We start from the raw sequence: 17,357 nt of genomic DNA on the forward strand, positions 1-17,357 counted from the left end.
CAGCTGGTGGTGGCTGTTTCAGATGCTCTCTCTTTCAGCTAAGCTCAGGTGCTTCAAACAATATTAGAGATGTTTAATCAAGTAAATCCTGTCTTTTATGTATATATTTATATATATAAGGCAAGACTGGTCTGAACTTCCAATGTGTTGACCACTTTCATAGACTCATAGAATGGCTTAGGTTGGAAGAGACCTTAGAGATCATCTGCTCCAGCAGGGACACCTCTCAACTAGACTCAGCTGCTCAAGGCCTCATCCAGCCTGTCCTTGAATACCCCCAGGAAGGAGGCAGCCACAATCTATTCCAGAGTCTCACCACCCTTGTACTGAAGAACTTTTCCTAAGATCCAGTACAACCCTACTCTCCCTCAGTTTAAAACCATTCCCCTTGTCCTGTCTCTAGACACCCTCATGAAAAGTCCCTTTCCAGCCTTCCTGTAGGATCCCTTCAGGTACTGGCAGGGAGCTCTAAGGTCCTCCCAAAGTTTTCTCTTCTCCAGGCCAAACACCCCCAGCTCCCTCAGCCTGTCCTCATAACAGAGCTGCTCCAGCCCTTGGATCATGTGTGTCCTCCTCTGGGCTCATTCCAACTGTTCCATGTCCTTCTTAAGATGGGGACATCAGAACTGGAGGCAGTGTTCACGGTGGGGTCTCACAAGAGCAGAGCAGCATTTCTTGATGTCTAATGTAATAAACAGGAAATTGTGATGGTGACAGCAACTCACTCAGGGCTGGCAGTGTTAGGAATGCTTCATCAGTCCACGGATGCTGCTGTAGATGGAAATACCAAGATGCTTAAAGCCCAGTGCAGGGCTTGGTTGGTTCCTTAGTACCTGATCCATATCTGCTGATGGGATGACTGTTAGGGACATGACTCTGCATTTGTTTTCTTTGTTCTCTTCACTCCTGGGGGAAAAGCAATTTTGATTCCAGTCTCTTGCATTTGTTCCTTCACTTCCTGTGATATTTTCATCAGCACAGAATTACTAAGACTCTTATTACAGTTTTTCATATAATGATTTCTGCATCATGCTGTTGAGACACCTTCAACAAGTCTAAGAAAATGACAAATAGCTAAGTGACCTACTTGTATTTTTCATTAAATCTGAATTTAGAGTTACAGAAAACCTAAGCCTTCACTCTCTGCATATTACCTGGAGAACACTTAGCTTGAATATTGCTTAAAAGTCCCAAAGGATCAGGCACTCTCTTCCACAGCCCCACCGGTATGTAATAAGTGTTGGTGAGAAGTGTGCTTCTGCCTCAGATAGATTTCTCTCAATCTGAACAGAAGAGACCCAGGACTGAAATAGGACCAGCAACATCTCTTCAGTAGCATTCTGGAGACCACTTGCTGATCACAGAATCCCAGAATGGTAGGGGTTGGAAGGGACCTCTGGAGATCATTGAGTCCAACCTCCCTGCCAGAGCAGGATCACCTGGGGCAAGTCACAAGGGAACACATCCAGATAGGTCTTCACAGAATCCCAGAATGGTAGGGGTTGGAAGGGACCTCCAGAGATCAAGTTCAACCTCCCTGCCAGAGCAGGATCACCTAGGGCAAGTCACACAGGAACACAAACTAGGCAGGCCTTGAAAGTCTCCAGAGATGGACACTCCACAACCTCTCTGGGCAGCCTCCTCCATTGCTCTGCCACCTTCAAAGTAAAGAAGATCCTTCTCTTGTTTAGATGGAACTTCTTATGCTGAAGTTTGCACCCATTAGCTCTTGAAAGTCTTGAAAGTCTCCAGAGAAGGAGACTGCTGATGAAACACCTTTAACCAGTGCTAACATGTTCTTTGTTAACGTGACAACAAGGTGCAAAAGGCTTGAGGAGAAGTCATTATTATCACTGTTTACACCTGATGGAGCAGTCAGACAGTTTGGTGACAAAGCTGCTCATGATGTGAAATGAAATCACCTAGAAATATATATATATATTTTTAAAGGAGTTAGGATTGAAACGCTTTGTGGGGAAAACCAGACTTGATTTTCTTCTTGCTTTGTTTTGAATCTGTACAGGTAACCTTGAAGCCAGAGCAAACGGTCCTGCCACTGGTGGATGAGAAGCTGCAGGGCAGCACCCTCACAGGGATTGCATTCCAGCCTCCTGAAATAGTAGCAGACATCGAGCAGGTGATGAGGGAGCTTCGCTCCGAACCTGTCTACTGGAGACTTCCAGAGCAGTTTGAGGGACGAAAGGTAAACATAAAATTCCACTGGCCACTGACATGGATTTGCAGATCTCTTCTGGTTTGTCATTTGTACTCTGCAATGCCTTTTCTCATGGATTCACAGATTGCAGTGCGTTGGAAGAGACCCTCAAAGGGCATCTTGTCCAACCCACCTGCAGTCCTCAGGGGCAGCTCCAACTAGAGCAGGTTGCTCAGGGCCACATCAAGCCTGATCTTGAACATCTCCAGGGATGGGGCCTCAACCACCTCCCTGGGCAACCTGTTCCAGTATTTCACCACCCTTATTGTGCAGAACTTCCTCCTGATGTCCAACCTAAATCTACCCTGCTCCAGTTTCAAACCATTGGCCCTTGTCCTATCACTTCAAGCCCTTGTAACCAGGCCCTTCCCAGCCTTCCTGTAGGTCCCCTATAGATACTGAAATGCATCTCTAAGATCTCCCCAGAGCCTTTTCTTCTCCAGGCTGAACAGCCCCAACTCTCCCAGCCTGTCCCCACAGGGGAGGTTCTCCATCCTTATGATCATCTTTGTGGCCTCTTCTGGACCCACTCCATCAAGTTCATGGCCTTGTGTTGGGACACCCAGAGCTGGACCCAGCCCTGCAGGTGAGGTGTCCCCAGAGCAGAGCAGAGGGGCAGGATCTCCTCTATCCATCTCTGGCCACACTGCTTTGGATGCAGCCCAGGCTGCCCTTGGCCTTCTGTGCTGCCAGTGCCCATTGCTGGCTCCTGTCCAGCTTCTCCCCCACCAGCACCCCCAAGTCCTTCTCTGCAGGACTGCTCTCAATCCCATCATCCCCCAGCCTGGACTGATATCAAAGGTTGACCTTGATAGGACCTAGGACCTAGGTGCAGGACCTTGCACATTTTCCTTCCACTGAGCATGCACTTCAAAAGTCAATATATGCCATTCCATTATTAAACTTTATTTGCTCCATCATCATGGAAACTCACAACTCTGTTACATAAACACTACTTAAAACCAGGTATTTCCAGGCAGTCACATGGAGTATTTTTCCACAGGACACATTCTCTCATAAAAATGTTATTTGAAAATTTAAGCTGCATTAATTTAAAATCAACCAGGTTGGAAGAGACCTCCAAGATCACCAAGTCCAACTGATCATCCAACCCTAGCTAATCAACCAGACCATGGCACTAAGTGCCTCAACCAGGCTTTTCTTAAACACCTCCAGGGATGCTGAGCCCACCCCCTCCCTGGGCAGCACATCCCAATGGCCAATCTCTCTTTCTGGGAAGAACTTCTTTCTAAGATCATCCTAAACTTCCCCCTGCACAGCTTGAGACTGTGTCCTTTTGTTTTGTTGCTGGTTGCCTGGGAGAAGAGCCCAACCCCCACCTGGCTGCAACCTCCCTTCAGGTAGTTGTAGAGAGCAATGAGGTCTCCCCTGAGCCTCCTCTTCTCCTGTAACTTTTTGTTTCTCTCTGTTTTAAAGAACAATTGCCTGATCTTTCATAGAATCACAGAATCACCTGCTTGGAAAAGACCTTAGCATCATGAAGTCCAACCAGAACCTAACATCTCTCTTTAGACAGCTCAGACCATGTCCCTGAGCTCCTCATCCAAATGTCTTTTAGACACCTGTAGGGATGGTGACTGGAAAGAAACTGTTCCCAATATCCAAGTTGAACCTCAAGCTGTTGCTTGAGGCCATTTCCTCTTGTCCTTTCACTTGCTGCATGTGAGAAGAGACTTAACTCCCCTCACTCCAGGCTCTTTGAGGTAGGTGTAAAGGGTGATCACAGTATATCAGAGGATGGAAGGGACCTCCAGAGATCGTTGAGTCCAACTCCCCTGCCAGAGCAGGATCACTCAGGGTAGTCTGCACAGGAATACATCCAGGTAGGGTTTTGAAAGTCTCCAGAGAAGGAGACTCCACAACTCCCCTGGCCAGCCTGCTCCAGGGCTCTGTCACCCTCACTGTAAAGAAGTTTCTCCTCATGTTGATCTGAAACCTTCTATGTTCAAGTTTGAACCCATTGTTCCTTGTCTTATCACTGTGTACCACCCAAAAGAGCCTGGCCTCCTCCACTTGACACCCACCCCTCAGATATTTATACCTGTTGATGAGATCCCCTCTCACCCTTCTCTTCTCCAGACTAAACAACCCCATCACCACTTCTTCTGAAGACTAAAGAGTCCCAATTCCCTCAGCTGTCAGGACTTGTGTTCTAGGCCCTTCACCAGCCTGGCTGCTCTGCTGCATTGCTGTTTCCTCCCATGGACACCTTCATTAGACTGCTCACAGGTGTTGGGTCCATCCAGCCCCTACATTTGGCCAGGAATTTCTGTTTAGCTAACTGAAACTGAGCTTTCTTTTTGTCCTTTGTGTTTTGCTTTGCTAGCTGACTGCTTATGGAGGGAAACTGAAGTATGCAATCTACTTTGAAGCACGAGAAGAGACAGGGTTCACTACCTACTACCCACAAGTCATCATGAGGGGGGGACCTCCAACCCACACCAGAGTCATCGTCCGGCATGTGGCTGCCCCTCTCATTGGGCAGCTGACAAGGCATGAGATAGAGATGACAGAGGTAATGTACCAGCTGCTCTTTCCCCGCTCCCTAGAACTCAAGCCTGTGGTTCTTGTTGGTGCTGTGAATACTCTGGGTCTGCCTGGCTGTCTTTCAGCACGATTGGCAATACTATGGTGGTGACCAAAGAGTCGGAGATGCTGCGCCCTGGGAGTACCACCACGATGAGCCAGGTGCCAACAGGACAGAGTCCCACACAGATGTCACCTGGAGACATTATGGAGATGACCCAAGAGCAAGCAGAGCTGTGTCTCGGGAGGACTTCCTGAATGTGTTGTATGATGTCCATTACATTCTTATTAAGGCTACTCATGGCAACATCATGAGGCAGAGCAGGTAAGAGCTTCATGAAATAGTGCAGTAGTGACAGATAACCTGACAGAGCTCCCAGCTATTCCCAGCAGCATTTTTAGTCATAACATCATCTATAACCACTTGCTGGGAGCAGGAGTAGGGCAGTGATGGTCTCCTGTACTGGGCATTACTGAGGCCACACCTCAAATACTGGGTTCAGTTTTGGGCCCTCTCTACAAGAAGGACATTGAGGTGCTGGAGGTGTCCAAAGAAGGGCAACAAAGCTGGGAAAGAGGGCTGGGGAGGAACAGCTGTGAGACCTGGAGAAGAGGAGGCTGAGGGGAGACCTCATTGTTCTCTACAACTCCCTGAAGGGAAGCTTGAGCTAGGTGAGGGTTGTTCTCTTCTCCCTAGTATCAGGTGACAGAAGGAGAGGAAATGGCCTGAAATTGTGCCAGGGAAGGGTTAGGTTGGAGATGAGGAAAAATTTCTTTGCTGCAAGAGTGGTTAGGGATTGGAACAGGCTGCCCAGGGAGGTGGTGGAGTCCCCATCCCTGGAGGTGTTCAAGAAATGTGTGACCATGGCATCTGGGGACATGGTTTAGTGGTCATGGTGGTGTTGGGACTTAGGTTGATGGTTGGACGCAATGATCCTAGAGGTCTTTTCCAGCTGAAACAATTCTCTGATTCTCTGAGTTCAGCATAGCAAAAAATGCAGGAGAGAGAAATCCAATCCATAGAAAATTCAAACCAAACCTCTGTTTTTCTGAATCCTGGAAGAGAGAACACATGTAAACATGCACATCCTGAAACAAAACCAAAGTAATTTTTTGAATAAATGTCTCCTTTATGGAAACACAATGTGGTAATAAAATATAAATGTTACCATATGAAGCAATTTTCTCTTGCAAGTGGGAAATTAGGTACAAAGTCCAAAACAAAAGAGTGCTCCTTTAATCAGAGAATTGTTTCTGTTGGATCATCCAGTCCAGCCATCAACCTAAGACCAAACACCCGCATGACCACTAAACCATGTCCCCAGGTGCCATGGCCACACATTTCTTGAACACCTCCAGGGATGGGGACTCCACCACCTCCCTGGGCAGCCTGTGCCAATCCCTGACCACTCTTGCATCAAAGAAATCTTTCCTCATCTCCAACCTAACCCTCCCCTGGCACAATTTCTGGCCATTTCTTCTCCTTCTGTCCTCTGATACTAGGGAGAAGAGATGAACCACCTCACTGCAACTTCCTTTCAGGGAGCTCTAGAGAGCAATGAGGTCTCCCCTCAGCCTGCTATTTAATGAGATATACTAGGGGCAGATGTAATCACCATGTTCTGTTCATTTTATTCATTAATAAGTTAGATGATGAAATAAAAGTAACACTAAATTTGAAGTGGAGATCAGAGAGCAAGGTGGGAGGAATAATACAGAAGTCTACTGCAATCTAAAGGTCAACTCTAAGGTTTTACAGTTTGAAAGGAGTAGTCAATTGACCACACAAGGAACACCTGCCTAGTTACCTGCAGAGGGGTTTGTTGTCTACAGCACATCACCAGGGCATCTGGATTCATTAATGATATTCTTGTTGAGAAATGCTCATATTCTAGCTGCATGCACGAACAGATGTGGATTGACAAGTGCCACAAAAGTTTTTTACTTCCACTCAGCACTAGTAAAGTCTAAGCATCAAGCTTTGGATACTGGAATTCAAGAAAAAAAAAAAAAAAAAAAAGAGTTATAGGGTTCTCAAAGACTGGAGCAGGCTGCCCAGGGAAGTGGCTAAATCCCCATCCCTGGATGTATTTAAAAGTCACCCAGATATGGTGCTCAAGGTTATGGTGAAGTAGTGGCCCTGGTAGACTTAGATCATGGTTGAACTCGATGATCTTAAAGATCTTTTCAACCATAGTCATTCTGTGATTCTGCTTCTGTGAGCTGTGAGATAAGATATAAAGAACCAGATGTATTTAGAAAGTAGAAATTGCCCTGTGGTGCATAAAATGTCACCAACAGAAGGAAAGGAATCAGTTCAGAATCTTTGGAAGGGGCTGCCTGGGGAGGTGGTGGAGTCACCATTCCTGGAAGTGTTTGAAAAGAGACTGGATAAGGCACTCAGTGCCATGGTTCAGTTGATTAGAGGATGCTGGGTGATAGGATGGACTTGGTGATCTCAGAGGACTTTTCCAACCTGGTTAATTCTGTGATTGTGATTCAGTTCTCTGTTGCTATGGTGGGCAAGCCAAAAAAGAAATGAGCTTGAACTTCAGCAGGAAAGATTCACATTAGGCATGAGAGAAAACATTCCTGGAGTAAAGAAGTGCTTGACTAGGTGACACAGATAATTCCTCACAATTTTTAGTAATGAATTCACAATAGCCTTTGACACAGGAATAACTGGAGGTAAACTCCAGAGATCTCCAAGGTTCTTTTTATGATTCTGCCATACAAGGGATGGGCTAAAATCATCTCTAGATTTCTAGGTTACAAATAGATCTGTCAAAACATGACCTTTGGGAGGTCTGAGGGTGAATAGTAGGGGCAGATAGCATGCAACTTTGCAGCAGTGTGTGGCTGTTGTGGCTGCTCTTGCCTCTATTTCAAGTATATGATTTCCAGACAGATATTCAGCCAGCATGCACTGGCTGCTGGATGCTGAATGTTAACAGCAGATGCCAGAAATGTTTTGCATGGATTTCATTTATTTTTGGCACAGCCCACTTAGGATATTGTGTTACAAGCATAGGGAATTCCCCTGGAAAGAGTTCTGAAGTAACTCCAGTGCAAGATAAAAATTTGAGAAGCATATTCATAGATTCATGGAATACCAGGTTGGAAGGGATCTCAAGGATCATCTAGTCCAACCTTTCAGGATAAGAATATAGTTTACATGAGATAGCCCAGCACCCTGCCAAGCTGGGCCTTGAAACTGTCTAATGTGGGGGAATCCAGCAGCTCCGTCATTTGTGTCAGTTTCTCCCTTCCCTTCCCTTCCCTTCCCTTCCCTTCCCTTCCCTTCCCTTCCCTTCCCTTCCCTTCCCTTCCCTTCCCTTCCCTTCCCTTCCCTTCCCTTCCCTTCCCTTCCCTTCCCTTCCCTTCCCTTCCCTTCCCTTCCCTTCCCTTCCCTTCCCTTCCCTTCCCTTCCCTTCCCTTCCCTTCCCTTCCCTTCCCTTCCCTTCCCTTCCCTTCCCACCCCACACTACAGATCCTAGTTCATCTATGGAAGCAAAAATTGATTCCTACCTCAGCTCAGGCATCAGGAGTAAACTATGAAAACAAATGTCCCTTTGCATGCTTTTGTTCTGAGCAGCACTGGGCACTGTGACTGCCCTAAGCCTGCACTGTCACACACCACCACTTCATCAAGGCTCCCTGGTAATGACACAGGACAGAGGAGGACTTCCCTGTTTCAGGGGCAGTTTGCAAGGTGACACTTAAAGAATTGTTTACACTGGAAAAGAGGAGGCTGAGGGGAGACCTCATTGCCCTCTACAGCTCTCTGAAAGGAGGTCAGGGCCAGGTGGGGGTTGGTCTCTTCTCCCTAGAATCAGCTCATAGGACAAGAGGAAATGGCCTGAAATTGTGCCAGGGGAGAGTTAGGTTGAGATGAGGAAAAATTTGGTTGCTGCAAGAATGGTCAGGGATTGGAACAGGCTACCCAGGGAGGTGGTGGAGTCCCCATCTCTGGAGGTGTTCAAGAAACCTGTGGCCATGGCCCTTGGGGACATGGTTTAGTAGCCATGAGGATGTTGTGTTAGTGGTTGGACCGGATGATCTTAGAGGGCTTTGCCAACTGAAACAATTCTGTGATTCTAACCAAAATACACTTTTTCAGCATTGCATTTCAGAAGTAGCATTTTATGTGCGAGCAGAACTTTAAAAATAGTTCCTCTGTTCTGTCTGGTAACTGTCCATCTGAAGTACCTTGCATATACTGAGGGACTTTAGATTGGAGGTGGATATTTTACAGTAGATTTTAATGATCTGTCCATTTACACAGGTAACATTCAGCACATGGCATCTGAGGCATCAAGTAGGAAATAAACAGCAGGAATATATTATTCTTTTTTTTCAAGTTAGCACCTTGAATGATTTCAGGGAAAGTTTTGCTTAAGACCACAAAAGAAATCCCCCCCAAATGTTTTTAAAGGTTAGTGGAATATTAGCTTGCATAAGAATTGAAGGCTTTTATTAAAAATAGACTGAGACCCTCAAAAAGACAATATTTATACTCAACTTTAAACATGTGTTTGACTTATGTGACTTATAATACATCAGCTTTGTTCTAAACTAAAGCTTCTCTATCTACCTGACTTTGCATAGCAGAAAAAGTATAAAGCAAAAGAAACTGTGGATGGGAAAAGAAAAACATTATCATGGAATTATAGAATGGTTGTAGTTGGCAGGGACCTCAAAGCTCATCCAGTTCCAACCCCCTGCCTTGGGCAGGGACACCTCCCATCAGCCCAGGTTGCTGAAGGCCTCATCGAGCCTGGCCTTGAACACCTCCAGGGAGGAGGCAACCACAGCCTCCCTGGGCAACCTGTGCCAGTTTCTCACCATCCTAACTCTAAAGAATTTCTTCCTAATGTTCAGTGTAAATCTGCCCTCTCAAGCCTCAGTCCATTGTCCCTCATCCTGCCACTCCCAGCCCTTGGCAAAAGTCCCTCCCCAGCTCTCCTGGAGCCCCTTCAGGTACTGGAAGGCTACTCTAAGGTCCCCCCAGAGCCTTCTCTTTTGCAGGCTGAACAGCCCCAACTCTCCCAGCCTGTCCCCATAGGGGAGGTTCTCCAGCCTCTGATCATCTTGGTGGCCTCCTCTGGACCCTCTCCAGCAGCTCCAGGTCCTTCTTGTGCTGGGGGCCCCAGAGCTGGAGGCAGTGCTGCAGGTGGGGTGTGAGCAGAGCAGAGCAGAGGGGCAGAATCCCCTCCCTGTGCTGCTGCTCTCCCTGCTCTGGATGCAGCTCAGCACACAGCTGCCTGCTGGGCTGCCAGGGACCATTGCTGGCTCCTGGGGAGTTTGTCACCAACTGACACTCCAAATACCTTCTGCTCAAGACTGCTCTGATATGTGAAGACTTTTAAAAACGTTTAAGATTCTCCATAGTGCTTTAATTTCAGTTGCAGCTAAGTGCTAAGCTGCAGGAAAAGCATTTTAGAACAGAGGCAAAGCAGTGGCAGCAGTTGGAAGCATCAAGATGGCCTGGTTCTAGCTGTAGGACTGCATCAGCTCTGTAGTTCAGCAGCAGTGCCAGTGCTGTTTGTGCTCCAGAGCTGCAGCATTGCTGGTGATTTAGGATTTCTGCTCAGAATCCAAAGCCAAACATTTTTCTCCTGCATTGTTCATTTTGTTGCCCTCATTTTCACATTCACCACTCTGAATTGAAACGTTTCTTTTATCAGATTTTGGGGGTTGCTTTTCAGGCAACTGGGCTGTGATAATAAATGAGTTTGAATTGGAAGTGTGCTTTCAATTGGAATGTGAATGATTGCAATGTCTCTGTCACTGGGCAGGTAGCAGTTGTTAGACTGCTGCCTGTTAGGCATGTTCCAAGAACCAGCCAAGCCTGACCTTCCTTAAGTAACATTTTTACACAAACAACAGGTAGCTTTGTGGTTCCACAGTGCATTATTTGTGGTCCCACAGAGCATTATTATGTAAATACAGCTTCCTGCCTGTAAATAGGTTTTTTGCAGCACACAGACCATTGCCTCAGTTTCGAAGATGATGAGGAGGCAGATTTCATTTTGGTTTTCCATTAAATGTATGGAGATTTCAATGTAGGCTTATGTTGGCAGAGCAGATCTGATGGGGTTTGCACTCCTTTATTGTCTTGTTCTGACTTGGCTTTGTTTGTTTGGGGCTTTTGCTTCTATTTCCCTGCTCCATTGAACCACTTCCTTCAGGTAGTAAGAAGTGAGCACAAGGTTTAAGTTACTTACTCATTCTGAGAGCAGCGCTGCAGACAAGAATTTGGGATGCTGGTGGGTGAGAAGCTGGACAGGAGCCAGCAATGGACACTGGCAACCCACAGTACCAGTGGCAGCCTGGGCTGCATTCAAAGATGTGTGGTCAAGAGGTCAAGAGAAGTGATTCTGCCCCTCTGCTCCATTCAGAGCAGACCTCATCTGAAGTCCTGTGTCCAGCTCTGAGGCCCTCAACACAGGACCTGCTAGAGCAGGTCCAAAGGAGGTCATGAAGATGATCAGAGGGAAGGAGAACCTCGGCTATGGGGACAGGCTGAGGCAGCTGGGGCTGTTCAGCCTGGAGAAGAGAAGCCTCTGGGGAGACCTTAGAGCACCATTTCAGTATCAACAGGGGGCCTACAGGAAGGCTGGGAAGGGCCTGGTTACAAGGGCTTGAAGTGATAGGACAAGGGGCAATGGTTTGAAACTGGAGCAGGGTAGATTTAGGTTGGATATCAGGAGGAAGTTCTGCACAATAAGGGTGGTGAAATAATGGAACAGGTTGCCCAGGACACCCAATCCCTTGAGTCATTCAAGGTGAAACTTGATGGGGCTCTGACCAGCCTGCTCCACTTGTTAGCTGTCCCTGCTGACTGCAGAGAGTTGGACACAATGACCTTTGAGGGTCCATTCCAACCCGATGCATTCTGTGGTTCTGTGATTTGAGGGTTTCCTTTGGCACAAGGTATCAAGAGGTTTGGTCATCTGAGCTGAGTCACAAACCTCTCATTTGATTCATCAGTGGACGTTTGCTTTTCCTACAGTCATCCTGTCCCTCTTGCTGGTGCAGAAGAGGATCAGCACTCAGTAATCAAAGTCTGGAAGTAGATGAACAGACACTGAGCAAGAAGAAATACACAGAATCACAGAATGGGAGGGGTGGAAAGGGACCTCCAGAGATCATCCAGTCCAACCGCCTGCCAAAGCAGGATCACCCAGGGCAGGTCACACAGGAACACCTCCAGATGGGTCTTGGAAGTCTCCAGAGAAGGAGAATCCACAACCTCTCTGGGCAGCCTGCTCCAGGGCTCCAGCACCCTCACACCAAAGAAGTTTCTCCTCCTGTTGAGGTGGAACTTTCTGGGTTCCAATTTGTATCCATTGCCCCTTTTTCTATCCCAGGACACCACAGCAAAGAGCCTGACCCTTCTTCTTGCCCCCCACCCCTCAGATATTTGTAACCATTGATCAGATCCCCTCTCAGCCTTTTCTTCTCCAGACTAAACATTCCCAGGGCTCCCAGCCTTTCCTCATCACACAGATCTTCCAGATTCTTCATCATCCTCATAGCTCTCCATTGGACTCTCTCTAGCAGATCCCTGTCTCTCATGAAGTGGGGACCCCAGAACTGGTCACAGTATTCCAGGTGTGGTCTCACTAGGGCATGGTAGAGGGGGAGGAGAACCTCCCTAGACCTGCTGGCCACACTTTTCTTAATGCACCTCCCAGGATGCTTTTGACCCTCTTGGCTTCTCCTCCAAGAGGAGAAGAACAGTTGTGTGAACTCCTCTGCATTATCCCTGTGCACAGGGACTCCCTGAAAGACTCTAGCAGCATTAGCAGCATTTATTTGGCTTAGGCAGGCACAAATTCTTCTCTGCTTTCTCTTAGGCTGGCATTACAGTCAAGCTGTACAATTTCCATTCCTCTACCCTTTTTTTTTCATTCCTCAAAGGCAGCCAAAGGGTTCCAGATCATAGCATTGATTTAAACAAAGAATAAAGAAGTTAAGAGACCAGCATTGTGGGTACCAGGATGAAGTATAAATCTAATATACATATCTATTTAATTCTATATATTTAATATTAATATTTAGCAGCCAGGCAGAAAGGGACCTGGAGGTGCTGGGTGGCAGCAGCTGAACATGAGCCAGCAGTGTGCCCAGGTGGCCAAGAAGGCCAATGGCATCCTGGCCTGCATCAGGAATAGTGTGGCCAGCAGGAGCAGGGAAGTCATCCTGCCCTGTGCTCAGCACTGGTTAGACCACACCTTGAGTGCTGTGTCCAGGTCTGGGCTCCTCAATTTAAGAAGGACATTGAGAGACTTGAACGTGTCCAGAGAAGGGCAAGGAGGCTGGGGAGGGGTCTGGAGCACAGCCCTGTGAGGAGAGGCTGAGGGAGCTGAGGGTGTTTAGCCTGGAGAAGAGGAGGCTCAGGGGAGACCTCATTGCTGTCTACAACTACCTGAAGGGAGGTTGTAGCCAGGTGGGGGTTGGTCTCTTCTCCCAGGCACCAGCACCAGAACAAGAGGACACAGTCTCAAGCTGTGCCAGGGGAGGTTCAGGCTGGAGGTGAGGAGAAAGTTCTTCCCAGGAAGAGTAATTGTCCATGGGATGTGCTGCCCAGGGAGGTGGTGGAGTCCCCGTGCCTGGAGGTGTTCAAAAAAGGCTTGGATGTGGCACTTGGAGCCATGGTTTAGTTAGTCATGAGGTGCTGGGTGATAGGTTGGACTTGATGATCCCTGAGGTCTTTTCCAACCTGGTTGATTCTATGATTCTATGAATATACATCTATCATATAGCTCTAATCTAATATACATATCTATATATCATCTCTAATCCATATATATCTTATGTAACTAATAAAAAATAGGTAATTTCATTAGCTGTAATGTTTGTTGTCTTCAACCATGATGTACTCCACCCTATCTGGCAGGTCAGCATCCATGCTGGAATGTCAGGAAGGCAAGAAAATTGTTATTGATACAATCAGACAAAGGATTGGGAATTTAAAATGGAAGAAGTCCTACCATGGAAGATGTCCCTTTGTAATATTAAGAGATGGCTTCTGTAGTAGGATTTCTTGTGTGCTTTAAACTGTTTGGGTTTGTGGTTAAATGCTTGTGAGGAAGGGGAAAAAAAAGGGGGAGGAAAAAAAAGGGGGAAAAGAAAAATAAAGGAGGCCAAAAGGGGAAAGAATTAAAAAAAAAAAAAGAGAGAGAAAAAAAAGGGAAAAAGAGAGAAAAAATGGAAAGAGAAAAAATGGAAAAAGAAAAAATGGAAAAAGAAAAAATAAAGGAGGACAAAAGGGAAAAAATTAAAAACAAGAAGAGAAAAGGGGGGGGGGGAAAGGGAAAAAAAAAGAAAAAATAAAGGAGGACAAAAGGTGAAAGAAGAAAAAAAGATAAGAGAAAAAAGGTGGGAAAAGAGGGGGGGAAGAAAAGTTAGGCAAAAAGGAGGAAAAAGGACAACAGGGAAAGAAAGGGAAAGGAAAAAGGAAAAGTGAGGGAAAGAAAAAAGGAAAAGGGGGGAAAAGGAGAAAAAAAGGGGGGGGAGGAGAAAAAGAAGGAAAGGTGGAAGAGAAAAAAACGTGGGAAAGGGAGAAAAAAGTAGCAAAGGAAAGGAAAAGGGGTAAAAGGGTGGGGGAGAAGGGGAGAAAGAAATAATTGGGGGAGAAGGGGAAAAAAGTAAGAAAAGGGGGGGAAAAGGAAAAAAGGGGAAAAAGGGGGTAGAAGAAAAAGGGGGGGAAATGGGAAGAGAAAAGGAAAGGAAAGAAAAAGGGGGAGAAAGGGAGGAAAAGGGAAAATTAAAGGAAAAATAAAGGATGTTCAAAGATAGATCTTAAAATTCCTGCTCAAAAAGCAAATGTCTAATGTCTTTGGAGTCTACTTTAGAGCTTGTTAGATTGCTTTAGTTGCTGAGGATAGATTTTATTTCATTTTTTGAAATAGTTGCCTCATTAAAAGCTCATTTAGTCAACAATATTATTGCCCAGCCTCTGAGAGTCATGAATTGGAACTACATTTGGTCTGTGACTTCAATTTCTTAATGAGTCCTTCCAAATGAAGAATCAGTTATGAGCTTTTGTTAATAGTTTGGCTGAAAGGAGAATAAAGAAAGAGAAGAGAAAAGGCAGTTTGGCTATTGCCTAGAAACACAAAATGAGACTGGAGGTGGTGGTGATTCCTTTGTTTCCTTGGAAGCGCTGCCTGCAGATGCAGAAGCTTAACAATCAGCCAAGTAAGACCTTTTCTCCCACTTCAGCTTAGAATCATAGAACTATAGAATTGTTTGGGTTGGAAAAGCCCTCTGAGCTCACCCAGTCCAACTATCAACCCAGCACCACCATGGCCATCAAACCAAGTCCCACAGTGCCATGGCCACACATTTCTTGAACACCTCCAGGGATGGGGACTCCACCACCTCCCTGGGCAGCCTCTTCCAATGCCTGACCACTCTTGCACCAAAGAAATTTTTCCTCATCTCCAACCTAACCCTCCCCTGGCACAATTTCTGGCCATTTCCTCTTGTCCTATCAGCTGATCCTAGGGAGAAGAACCCAACCCCCACCTCACTCAATGCTCCTTCCAGAAGACCATGACTTTCCAGAAGACTACCTAAATGTGATTCACTTTGAACAGATTCTGAGACTAGATGGTGAACTAACTAGGCCTGGGCTAGTGCTTGGCTAGTCTCATCAGAGCTGTTTGCTTTTTTTTTTGCAGGATTTCTGAGATCTCCATGGCAGTTGCTGAAGTGGGCACCGTGTCTGGGATGACTCCTCAGGCTTACTTGATTGAGGAATGTGACTGCCCCTTGGGTTATTCTGGTCTGTCATGTGAGGTACAGTACTAATCAGACACCCAGTCTTTGTCCCTTCTCTCCTCCATTCACATGAGTAAGATGTGATAAGTAAGTAGAGAGTGAATTCATTTAACTGGCAACAACTCTCCCATCACAGATTCACAGAATGGTTTGGGATGGAAGGGACCCCAAAGCTCATCCAGTTTCAACCTCCCTGCCATGGGCAGGGACACCTCCCACCAGCCCAGCTTGCTCAAGGCCTCATCCAGCCTGGCCTTGAACACCTCCAGGGAGGGAACATCCACAGCCTCCCTGGGCAACCTGTTCCAGTGTCTCACCACCCTCACTGTCAAGAACTTCTTCCTAATCTCCAGTCTCCATCTGCACTCTTCCAGCTCATAGCATTTCTCCTTGTCCTGCCCCAGGATGAGGTACAATGGGCACAAACTGGAACCCAGGAGGTTTCACTTGAACTTTATGAGAAAATTCTCAGCTTGGAGGGTGCTGGAGCACTGGATCAGGCTGACAAGAGAAATTCTAGAACATAGTCCAAGTAGTGTAGTTTGCTTCATTCTTAGAAGCAGTTGAATCACAGTGTCATAAAATAAAATAAAATAAAAATACAATTAACAAATAAAATAAAATAAAATAAAATAAAATAAATTAAAGAAAATAAGAAAAGAAAAGTAAAAAGAAAAGAAAAGAAAAGAAAAGAAAAAGAAAAGAAAAGAAAAGAAAAGAAAAGAAAAGAAAAGAAAAGAAAAGAAAAGAAAAGAAAAGAAAAGAAAAGAAAAGAAAAGAAAAAAGAAAAGAAAAGAAAAGAAAAGAAAAGAAAAGAAAAGAAAAAAGAAAAGAAAAGAAAAGAAAAGAAAAGAAAAGAAAAGAAAAGAGAAAAGAAAAAAATAAAAGAAAATAAAATAAAAGAAAAGAAATAAAATTAAATAAAATTAAATTAAAAAAAATAAAATAAAATACAACTGATACTAATGGGAACTTTTTGTCCTGAACTGTTAAAGTTTGGTAAATTTCTAACTCATTGAACACTGAGGTAAGAATATTGATCATCTAAATGAGCTCAGTGCTCCTTACATATGCACTACATTGATCTCTTTTACTTATATAAATATTTTTCCGCTGAATACCTATGGAGAATCAGCTAAGTTGTATGTTTTTGTGAATAAATCTATGGAGACAGACTGAGAGAGTTGGGGTTGTGCAGTCTGGAGAAGAGAAGGCTTTGAGGAGACCTTCTTGTGGCCTTCCAGTATCTGAAGGGGGCTACAAGAAAGCTGGGTAGGGACTTTTTTAAGGTGTCAGGGAGTGATAGGACTGGGGGGAATGGAACAAAAGCTAGAGGAGGGGTGAGGTAGATTAGACCTTAGGAAGAAGTTTTTCCCCATGAGGGTGGTGAGACACTGGAACAGGTTGCCCAGGGAAGTGGTGGAAGACTCATCCCTGGGGTTTAAGGCCAGGCTGGATGCAGCTCTGGGCAACCTGCTCTGGTGTGAGGTGTCCCTGCCCATGGCAGGGGATTTGGAACTGGATGATCTTTGGGGTCTCTTCCAACCCTGACAATTCTGTGATTCTGTACCAGGGAAAGTGTTTGAGAGGCAATATGGCTTAGGGCTGGGTGATAGATTGGACTGGATGATCTTGGAGATCTCTGCCAGCCTGGTTGATTCTATGATTCTATGGTGACTGCAGAATAGAAGTGAATATTTTTGACTGTCTGTGCCCTTGCTGATGGGACTGGCAGTCTTTCTGTGTGCAAAACACCACTGTTTACTTTTTGAGCAGCACTGGCAGTTCCCAATGGCTTTTT

General features: G+C 45.7%; 1 protein-coding gene across 1 annotated transcript in view; it reads left to right on the plus strand.

The window, feature by feature from the left end:
• The window catches only part of LAMA2 (laminin subunit alpha 2), a 500,110-nt gene that overhangs the window by 330,936 nt on the left and 151,817 nt on the right, over positions 1-17,357 (plus strand). Inside the window, exons 25-28 of the mRNA XM_054393014.1 lie at positions 2,024-2,203; positions 4,563-4,751; positions 4,849-5,087; positions 15,457-15,574. Coding sequence (XP_054248989.1) covers positions 2,024-2,203; positions 4,563-4,751; positions 4,849-5,087; positions 15,457-15,574 — 726 coding nt within the window. The remainder of the gene's footprint in view (positions 1-2,023; positions 2,204-4,562; positions 4,752-4,848; positions 5,088-15,456; positions 15,575-17,357) is intronic.

Source organism: Indicator indicator, chromosome 27, assembly GCF_027791375.1.
Source record: "Indicator indicator isolate 239-I01 chromosome 27, UM_Iind_1.1, whole genome shotgun sequence".
Taxonomy (NCBI): domain Eukaryota; kingdom Metazoa; phylum Chordata; class Aves; order Piciformes; family Indicatoridae; genus Indicator; species Indicator indicator.